General features: G+C 36.0%; 1 protein-coding gene across 1 annotated transcript; it reads right to left on the bottom strand.

Moving 5' to 3' along the window:
• Nucleotides 1-206: 206 nt before the first annotated feature.
• Nucleotides 207-3,220, bottom strand: LOC131852822 (balbiani ring protein 3-like). Its single transcript, XM_059203557.1, has 2 exons — nucleotides 3,158-3,220; nucleotides 207-2,288 (listed from the first exon to the last, which is right to left on the bottom strand). Exon 2 carries the CDS (start codon nucleotides 2,276-2,278, stop codon nucleotides 560-562), a length of 1,719 nt encoding a protein of 572 aa, XP_059059540.1. The 5' UTR covers nucleotides 2,279-2,288; nucleotides 3,158-3,220; the 3' UTR covers nucleotides 207-559.
• Nucleotides 3,221-10,640: the final 7,420 nt, after the last annotated feature.

Genomic DNA, 10,640 nt, shown 5'->3' on the forward strand with positions numbered 1-10,640 from the left:
TCAATCGTATATTTTATACTGTTCAAGCCGTAACTGATTCCCTGGTTTTTTTTCCGAGCGGTACTTATTATTTCCGCCATCTTGGGAAACTCGGTAAATCCATTCGGAAATATAAGTGTTGAAAAGTTTACTCCAACTTCCCAGTGTGTAGGTTGTGAAATTATACAAGAGGAATATTGTGAATAACTTTATTGCTATATAATTGGTGATATAAATTACAAAAAACGTAAATTAAACAATGTGGATGTTCTATTATTAAATAAACAATATATAGTTTCTTCCTTATAGTTTTACATTAAATTATATAAGTTGAAGAATATGAATAGTTATAATAATAAATACAATTAACAGTGTGCTAGTTTGAAGAAAAATCTTATTCCTACCCGATCCAAAAGTTCCATTAAATATTACAATATTATATTTTGTTATGTCAAAACTGAAAATACAATTATGCATACATTATTAATAATATAACATATTGTATTATTTATATTACTAATAATGTTTGCATAGTTTGCATTACATTTATTGAAAAATTACATATTAGTTGATATATTTTTTAATTTTTCGATGTGCTTGCGCAGGCAGCGCTGGCACAGTTGCAGTCAGCACAACTTACAATATCTCCTTTCTCATTCTTGCAGATGCAAACACATGATTTCCCACCAGTTGCAATGCAAACGCACTTCGAGTTGTCACATTTGCAATTACAGTCTTGAGTCTTTGTGCATTTACAGTCATCGCAGCGAATGAACTTCCCTTCTTCATTTTGGCACACACAGATACAAGACTTTCCATCTGTTGGAATACAAACGCATCCAGCCTTGTCACATTTCTTGTCACAGCATGTAGCTGCGTCTCTCTTATCAGAGTAACAAGTACAGTCATCGCAGGATATTATATTACCTTTATCATCGCGGCAAACACAAATGCAAGCAGCTCCTTTGGTTGCAATGCAAACACACTTCGAGTTGTCACATTTGCAATTACAGTCTTGATTCTTTGTGCATTTACAGTCATCGCAGCGAATGAACTTCCCTTCTTCATTTTGGCACACGCAAATACAGGATTTTCCACCTGTCGGAATGCAGACGCACCCAGCCTTGTCACATTTCTTGTCACAACCCGTAGCTATGTCACTCTTCTCAGAGTAACAAGTGCAGTCATCACAGGATGTTATGTTTCCTTTCTCGTCGCGGCAAACACAAATGCAGGTAGCTCCTTTGGTTGCAATGCAAACGCACTTCGAGTTATCACATTTGCAATTACAGTCTTGAGTCTTTGTGCATTTACAGTCATCGCAGCGAATAAACTTACCCTCTTCATTTTGGCATACGCAAATACAGGATTTTTCACCTGTCGGAATACAGACGCATCCAGCCTTGTCACACTTCTTGTCACAACCCGTAGCTATGTCACTCTTCTCAGAGTAACAAGTGCAGTCATCACAGGATATTATGTTTCCTTTTTCATCGCGACAAACGCAAATGCAGGCAGCTCCTTTGGTTGCAATGCAACCGCACTTCGAGTTATCACATTCGCAATTACAGTCTTGACTCTTTGTGCATTTACAGTTATCGCAGCGAATGAACTTCCCTTCTTCATTTTGGCACACGCAAATACAGGATTTTCCACCTGTCGGAATGCAGACGCACCCAGCCTTGTCACATTTCTTGTCACAACCCGTAGCTACGTCACTCTTCTCAGTGTAACAGGTGCAGTCATCACAGGATGTTATGTTTCCTTTCTCGTCGCGGCAAACACAAATGCAGGCAGCTCCTTTGGTTGCAATGCAAACGCACTTCGAGTTATCACATTCGCAATTACAGTCTTGAGTCTTTGTGCATTTACAGTCATCGCAGCGAATAAACTTACCCTCTTCATTTTGGCATACGCAAATACAGGATTTTCCACCTGTCGAAATACAGACGCATCCAGCCTTGTCACACTTCTTGTCACAACCCGTAGCTATGTCACTCTTCTCAGAGTAACAAGTGCAGTCATCACAGGATGTTATGTTTCCTTTCTCGTCGCGGCAAACACAAATGCAGGCAGCTCCTTTGGTTGTAATGCAAACGCAATTAGAGTTGTCACATTTGCAATTACAATCTTGACTCTTTGTGCATTTACAGTCATCGCAGCGAATGAACTTCCCTTCTTCATTTTGGCACACACAGATGCAAGATCTCCCATCAGTGGGAATGCAGACGCATCCAGCCTTGTCACACTTCATGTCACAGAGACGGTTCTTTTCGACAGTTACGTTGCAGCACGGCATCTTGAAGAATCTGTTGACAATAATAAAATATTTGCTCATAACTTATTATTGTTACCATATACTTACAAGTATCTTTGCAATATAAATTACTATATGTATACAAGTACAGTACAAAACTCCCTAAATTAAAAAAAAGAATAAAAATACAATACATACGTATATAGTAATTTATATTGTAAGTTATATATCTACAAATCGTTACTATTGATTTATCAAATGGTAAATAATAAAAACTTAAACATTCGAGCCATCTGTGCCATTATAAAGAGGTAAAGTAAGAATTTGTGATGTTGTAGGAGGTAATGTCTGGATGTATTGAACCGATTATGAAAGTTATTTTAGTGTTATTCACACTAAAATCATTTATCGAGAGAGGCTATTATACTATCTAATGTATAGTATATACATAACATACAAAAATGAACATAGTAGTATTATAAATGCAAAGGGTGGCTGTCAGTCTGATAAACTCTGATACCTTTTCAAGTCTAAACGACTAAACGGATCTTAATTAAATTTGACATAATGATAGATTAAACAATGAGCACGGATATGGGCTATATTTTTATTTAAAAATAATCATGTGAAGTTTGTGAAGAAGGGTTCAAGAGTTATTATAGAAGCGAAAGTGTGTCTGTTTGTACCCTTACACGACTTAAACGAATCTTAATGATATTTGACTTGAAATGAAACTGTAACAGCAAAAGAAACATGTACTATTTTATCTAAAAAAAAAAACAGAGAAATCCCCTAATAACGTAATACAAAAAACACAATCAGACCGATAACATCGCCTGAATTGAGTAAATAAAATAAACAAATCTATAAGAGATAAGCGCTAACAACACAAAATCTAAACATAGTATAACAATTACTTACGTATTCTGATACGCTGGTCCGTGTCGTTCGAATGATAAGCAGGTTGTACACTGATAGTGATAATGCCCGGGGCCGTTTATATTCATTTGATAATGATACCGTGCGCAAAACAATTGCGCTCCGCCCGTGTCGTGTGCAAGGGCCGCGTGAATGACTCATATGACGTCACTAGTAGCGTGTGAATTCGATGTCAGTTGAATGTCACTAGAAATTTCTAGAATGTAATATTTTATTTACAGTTTATTTCTATAAATGACGTGAAATCGAATTTTCTAGAATGTACTATTTAATGCATTGCACTACATCCTAGTCTTCCATATTCTAGAAGATTATTGTTGAAGTCAATTTTATAAAATACTAGCTGACTCGCGAAACTTTGTCTGCATCACACTTACTTGATATTTATCATTAAATTATGTGTTACTCTGATATATAAGCTACATTTTTGTAAGGTTTCATCAAAATCCGTTCAGTAGTTTTTGCGTGAAAGACTGAAAGAGTAATAAACATCCAGCATCACAAATTTTCGTGTTTATAATATTAATAAAATCATCGTAGAGACCTCCGCCAATCTCTTTGCTTTGTAAACTGTATTTCGGTTGAAAGGTGATATTATAGGTACTCGCCCCGGCTTCGCACGGGTGTACGTGTATTATGTATATATAAACCTTCCTGTTGAATCACTCAGGCGTGAAGTATAATATATTAGTAATAACTGTATAAAGACAAACTTTATTAAATAACAAGCTATGTAAACTCTATGAAATTATCGTCACAGGTTATCTATTAAAAAAAAGATTCAGAATCTGTTGCGTAGTTTTAAAAATTTAATCATACATAGGGACAGACATTCCGGAGGTCTAAGATGTCACAGCGACAGCGACTTTGTTTTATACTATGTAATGAAGAGGCATTACATAGTATAAAACAAAGTCGCTGTCGCTGTGACATCTTAGACCTCCGGAATGTCTGTCCCTATGTATGAGTGGTATTGTGTTGGAAATGAAACTGGACTTGCATGTCCAGCCCATTATTGATAAGACTCTAGTAGAGAGTAAAAATTGAAGAGACGTTTAAATGTTAATTATTTTAACACACAGAAGGAACTAGATAATACGGATGAAACTTGGTACTCGTATCTACTAGATCTATCTATCGTATCTATCTATAGATAGATAGCTATCTAGCTAGATCATACATTTTATCCTAATATTTGCAAACAACCCATAATCTTAATTCCAGAAAAAATCAATAATTCTAGAAATCCGATGTATAACCTAATGTCACACGGTGACGCGTTGGTTAGTGTCGTGCGGAAGGAATTACGTGAGTCATTTTGCAAATAGTACATGCACACGATAGAACCCGAACTATTTGTATGGAAAAACTTCATAGTGCATTTAAAAATCGAAATTTCTAGAGGATAACATGTGAATAGGAATTCGAAAATATTTAAATTATAAAAAGATTACCTGACCGTCGCTGTTTTGCCATAAAAATTGAAAAACTAATATCCCTATAAAAAACAGGGATTGATCGTAAAAGTTTGAAAATTTGAAGTTGTATGTATATTTCAATGCTAAATGATAATAAAATAAAATTTGCTATTTTTTTTATATTTAGGGGTGGGTCAGCTTTATCATTGAGGAGTATGAAAAATGGATGTTGGCCGATTCTCAGATATACCCGATTTGGAGATAAAATTTCATAAAAATAGGTCAAGCCGTTTCGGAACATCATGGTAACTAACATTGTGACACGAGCATTTTATATATAAGATAACATGGTTAGTATAATATCTTTACACGTCGCGTCGCGTCGTTGGTTTAGTATCGTGTGGAAGGAATTAGATAAGTCAGTTTGTACTCGTGCTGTGACATACAGTTTTTTTTTTTCGGAGTGCTCTAATACTGTTGGCCGCAGATGGCCTTTACAGCTTCACCGGACGATAGAGGCAAGTGCAGATGGCACTCCAAACCCGCGGAAGGACTTAAGGAGCGGCTGAAGGCCAACTCTCGCCTGACGGATACGACTTTAGTCTGAGGGCACCACTAGGGGTTCGAACCTCGGCTCAGGCCAACGTAACATCGATCCCCGTTGAATTGGACGGGCGGCATTTGCAACTTCGTAGTGTAATTGTAGTTTAAAGTACCTTCCTAACCGGCAAATGCACTTTGGAATCTATTCTCAATATCGATATAATTCCAATTGGTCATATCAAATACGCTGAAGGTATTTATTTAAGAAATATACTTACCGTAAGTGGTTTGAATCCAGTCTTTACTCGATCAAGAATATTTATCAAAATAAGCTTTAAAATTTTAATAATATATTAAACGTAAAATGTTCTTGAACACTTATTCTTTACTGTACATAGAAATAAATGCAAATATTGTTTACAACAAAACTGCTTTGAAACGCCTTGACCGATACCTTGAAATTTTGTGTTGTGTCTGAGCATAGGACATAAACTATTTTTCATACCTCGAAGTGATAAGGGTAATTATTTTTGTATTTTTCGATTATGCATTAACAAATTCAACCTAAAATTCATACCATTCTACGATCAACGCCTATTTCTTAATAGCGATATATATGGCAAGACAACGTGTGCCGGGTCAGCTAGTATTGAAAAAAAATATCACAGCTCCTATAAAGCTATTAATTGTTTCATATATATAACAAATTATGTTATTTATTGTATGACATTTAAGTAGTTTATTATACACGCTACTCTCCCACCCATATAAGTTTAAAATCTCAAGGCAACAACACCCACGCTTTCCGGAATATTTGCAATCTGTCCGTCTGTATACTCGTAATATTATTAATTGCATTCTGACTAGTTCCAACTTTACAATGAATAAATGGATAAACTGGCACTTTAGTAACATAATGATATACCTTCGCTGAGTTATCTCAGTTGGGTAGTGAGAGAGTGAAATATTTCGACGGCATGAACACAAGCTTATCAACTTAATTTTTTTTTTATAACACGGGGGACAAACGAGCATGCGGCTCACCTGATGGTAAGTGATTACCGCCGCCCATGAGCACCCGCAACACCAGGGAATTGCAAGTACGTTGTCGGCCTTTTAAAAAGGAATAAGCTCTTTTCTTGAAGGTTTCAATATCGTATCGGTTTATAACTTAACTCTGAAAATACTTGATAAATGTTAATAGTTTAACAATTTAACAAACAAAATAATGACAAGGCAGTAGTTGTTCATGCACGTGATGTGATAGTCATCGATGCCTACATAAGTACCTAAACAATGTTAAAAACTGGCTATAAAAAAAAGAAATTCAGCTCAGTTTTTTGCTAGTTCTTCTCAATTGAGTCTGTTTCTATTGTGTATTCTAAACTGGATTATAGGGAAAAAATATTAATACAAAAAACTTGACGTTCATAAGCGACTAAAATGTCCTATATGAATAAGTGATCATTTATTTCATTTATAGACGACTCGCCGCGGCTACGCACGGGTGTACATGTATTAGGGGAGGGTGGGGCAAGACGGGGTAGTTAAGGTTTGACACTGAATAAAACTCACATTTAAATAGGGACAACCATATTTTCTTTAGTTTTACAAACTTTGGTAATCGGTTTATTGTTTAAATAACAATAGACTAAAATTAGCTTATTATTTTTCTCACAATCAATAGTTAAAGCGAAAAGGTCACTTTGCCCCATCTTGCCCCATACCTGGGGTAAGACGGGGTACCCTATAGGGCACGACGATGTACGTAAAATAACAATAGCTGCTACGGTAAATACAGTTAGAAACTAAAAACAAATGGTTTTAAAATATAACAAAACAGTCTCAAGTTTAATACGATTATAAGTAATGGACTAAACTACTACGGGGATGAACTGCAAGGATAGCTCTGTTGTGATCCAGCCTACCTCACTGCAAACACCCCACGTACCTTGGGGAGCATTTATCATCAGTTCTGGCTTCATCATTTTATAAGGAAATAGTATCATTGGTAGCATGTAGTACCCAAATGAACTGAAACTAAACACTACAGTGATAGTAGCTCCCCTTTTAGCTGAAGATAAAGATCCAACTTGTTTATTCCCTGTTCTGGCGATAATTTTATATTTACTTTTAGGAACGATGGATACCCCAGTCTCGTCTGTGTTATATATTCTGTCAGGAGAAATTTTCTTGAGGTCGAGGGTTCAGCCTAACAAATTAAACATCTATCTACAGTTATTTTATTAAGTCCTGCAGCTCTTGCCGCTGAAGTATTCTCCGGTGTTCTAATTGAAATTTCGAAGTGCCATTTGCCTGCTCTGACCAACTCACCCTACTGGTTTTCCGCACGTAGGTCCATCCCATTCTTCAAAAATACAAAATTAGACTCGGACGGGGCAAGATGGGGTATCCTATATACCATCTTGCCCCTTCGGGTATTAATTTTATAAAAAAATAATAAAAAATAGAAATAATAAATTTAAGCGGTCGAAATATTTTCACCTTACTTTATGCTTTTTTACTCTTCCAAAAAAATAGCAATAACAGCAACCACTCATCAATTTAATATTTTTTTCATGTAGTTAACAACAATTGAAAATAATAAGTAAACTGGTCAAAACTAGTTTTTTCGCTCAAACATCTAAACGCGACGTCTCACTGCGGTGGTTCTCAGGCGACCGAGGGGATCAAGTAATAGCTAATTACTGGTATTATTGTTTTGACTGAGGTTCATTTGGTTTTCTCTGTAAGGGGGGTACCCCGTCTTACCTCGCTACCCCGTCTTGCCCCACCCTCCCCTATATACATATATTTTATATATAAAATTCTCGTGTCACAGTTTTCGTTCCCATACTCCTCCGAAAAGGCTTGACCGATTCTCATGAAATTTTGTGAGCGTATTGAGTACGTCTGAGAATCGGCCAACATCTATTTTTCATCCCCCTAAATGTTAGGGGTAGTCCATCCCTAATTTTTTTTTTTATTTTAAGGCAAAACAACGTTTGCCGGGACAGCTAGAGATGATATAAAATTAAAAATTAATATGAAACCTGCGTTAATAAATAATACACCTGGATATACGCTGGCCAGTGGAAGATAATAGGACGAGCACAAGGTCAATCCTGGTGAACTTAATTGCTAATGGCTCCAGGGGGCCGCGTGGATTTCGACCTATAATAGTACATTGGAGTCAATAAGGACTTCATACTAACAATCTCTTCACCTACTTTACTACCATTATACTGCTTATAGAATTTCTATACATATAAATATATACCATTTAATCTCACCGATCTTGTAACACTCTAAGTAGGCTATCCTGTACTGTATAAGAAACTAGACAATGAAATACCTGAGGGCACATCCCAGCTTCATGTACTAGTTTTTGCCCGTTACTGCCAACTTATGCAGTCTTTTGTCTACCTAGAAAGTACTACAATTTCTAGACTCAACAGTAACCGATCCTCTGAGATTTAGGTAAAACCAATTAGAAAATACAATTGTAAATGTTATATAAATAGGTTATTTATCGCGATTAGGTTATTAATAAGCTCCCGATATTCCGTTGGTTAAGGGTTGACTAACAGAATTATAAACGATTATTCCGAGAATATAAGTCTGTCCACCCGCTTTCATAGCTTGTTTTGTATAATATATACAAATATATATATATATTTATTTATTTATTTATTTAACTTTAATGCACACAATATAATATATAGTATAGTACATTTGGCGGACTTAACACCATGCGGCATTTTCTACCAGTCAACCATCGGTGGTGCAGAGAATAATTGTTGGCGGTGCAAAATTATAAACATAAACAAAAAGCAACAAAATATATATATATATACAATATATATATATATATATATTACTTAAGAGATACAATAATATATATAATAACATAAATATATACAAATATGATACCTATATACACATAAATACATACATATATATGCAATAAACTTAAATATATACCAAAAGTCTGACAGTCACAGAACTAAAGAGAGTTAAATGGAAAAAAAAGTGAATTCAGAGAAGAGAGAAAGTTATATATTCAAATAATATTCCCGTAGTTTACGTTTAAAAGACAATTTATTCGTAGCAGTTTTGATATCAGGAGGTAAGTCATTCCAAAGTTTGATTGCCTGAATGGCGAAAGAATAGTGGACGAAACCGGACAAATGAGCCGGGATATGAAGTAAAAATTTTCTGGATGTACGAATACAGTGATTGGTGTTGTCCCCATGGAAATGAAATTTATTCTTAATATAATCAGGAGAATTTGGATCGTATAGAATGGAATAGAGGGTACAAAGCATACGGACATTCCTACGATAGCGGATAGGTAGCCATTTAAGCTGAGAACGATAAGAAGAGATATGATCGAATTTGCGGAGATTAAAAATAAACCGGATAGAGTTGTTGATAAGACGATCCAATTTGTTTAAAAGATCTACATTCATGTCAGAGCAACACACATCGGCGTAATCAATGGTGGGAAGGACTAAGGATTGGATAAGCAGGATTTTGGTACTTATGGGGAGGAAATTTTTAAGCCTGTATAAGTTACGTAGTATCACTGTAGTTTTACGACTGATCTCGTTAACTTGTTTGTTCCAGCTAAGAGTACTGTCCATCAACAATCCTAGATTTTTAACATGCGCATTGTAGGTAATAGTTTGATTGCCGAAGAGAACTGGAGGCAAAGTGCCAAACTCAATTTTGCTAAGTTGTTGTTTGTTTCCAAGGATTATAGCCTGACACTTGGAAGGATTAATAGAAACACCAAACTTTTTGGACCATTTGAGAATATGATCGAGATCAATATTCAGATGATCGATGGCCTCACCAAGCTCAGAAGCTACAGCTTGAGAGTATACCTGAAGATCATCCGCATATAGATGGTAAGAGCATTTGAGATTTGTAGTGATAAAATCAATAAAGATAGAAAAAAGTAAAGGAGACAAAATTCCGCCTTGCGGAACGCCAGCGACAAGCTCGCACCAGTCAGAAAAAGACTGGTTTACACGGACTGCTTGCTGACGACCACGAAGATAAGAGGCAAACCATTTCACGACTGATGATGAAATCCCAAGATGTGCAAGGATGGCGAGTAGGATGTCGTGATCAACCGTGTTAAATGCGTTGGAAAAATCAACCAAGACCAGAACAGTTAATTTGGATTGTTCCATGCCCTCCCTCACATCCTCAGTGATTTTCAGTAGAGCAGTAGTAGTGCTGTGTCCAGGACGAAAACCTGATTGGTAAGGACTCAACAGTTTGTTAGTCAATACAAAAGCAGATAATTGTTTGTGGACAACAGCTTCTAAAATTTTTGAGAGGAAGGGCAGGATTGAAATAGGTCTAAAGTCCTTAGGGAGTTGTGGGGAGGAAACTTTAGGAAGGGGAAGCACAAATGCTTTAAGCCAGGATGTAGGAAATTCGGAGGAATGTAGAGAAGAATTGATGATGTGAGTAATGATAGGTAACAAATG

This window comes from Achroia grisella, unplaced genomic scaffold, assembly GCF_030625045.1.
Source record: "Achroia grisella isolate CSIRO2021 unplaced genomic scaffold, CSIRO_AGI_Agris_v1 utg862, whole genome shotgun sequence".
NCBI classification, from domain to species: Eukaryota; Metazoa; Arthropoda; class Insecta; order Lepidoptera; family Pyralidae; genus Achroia; species Achroia grisella.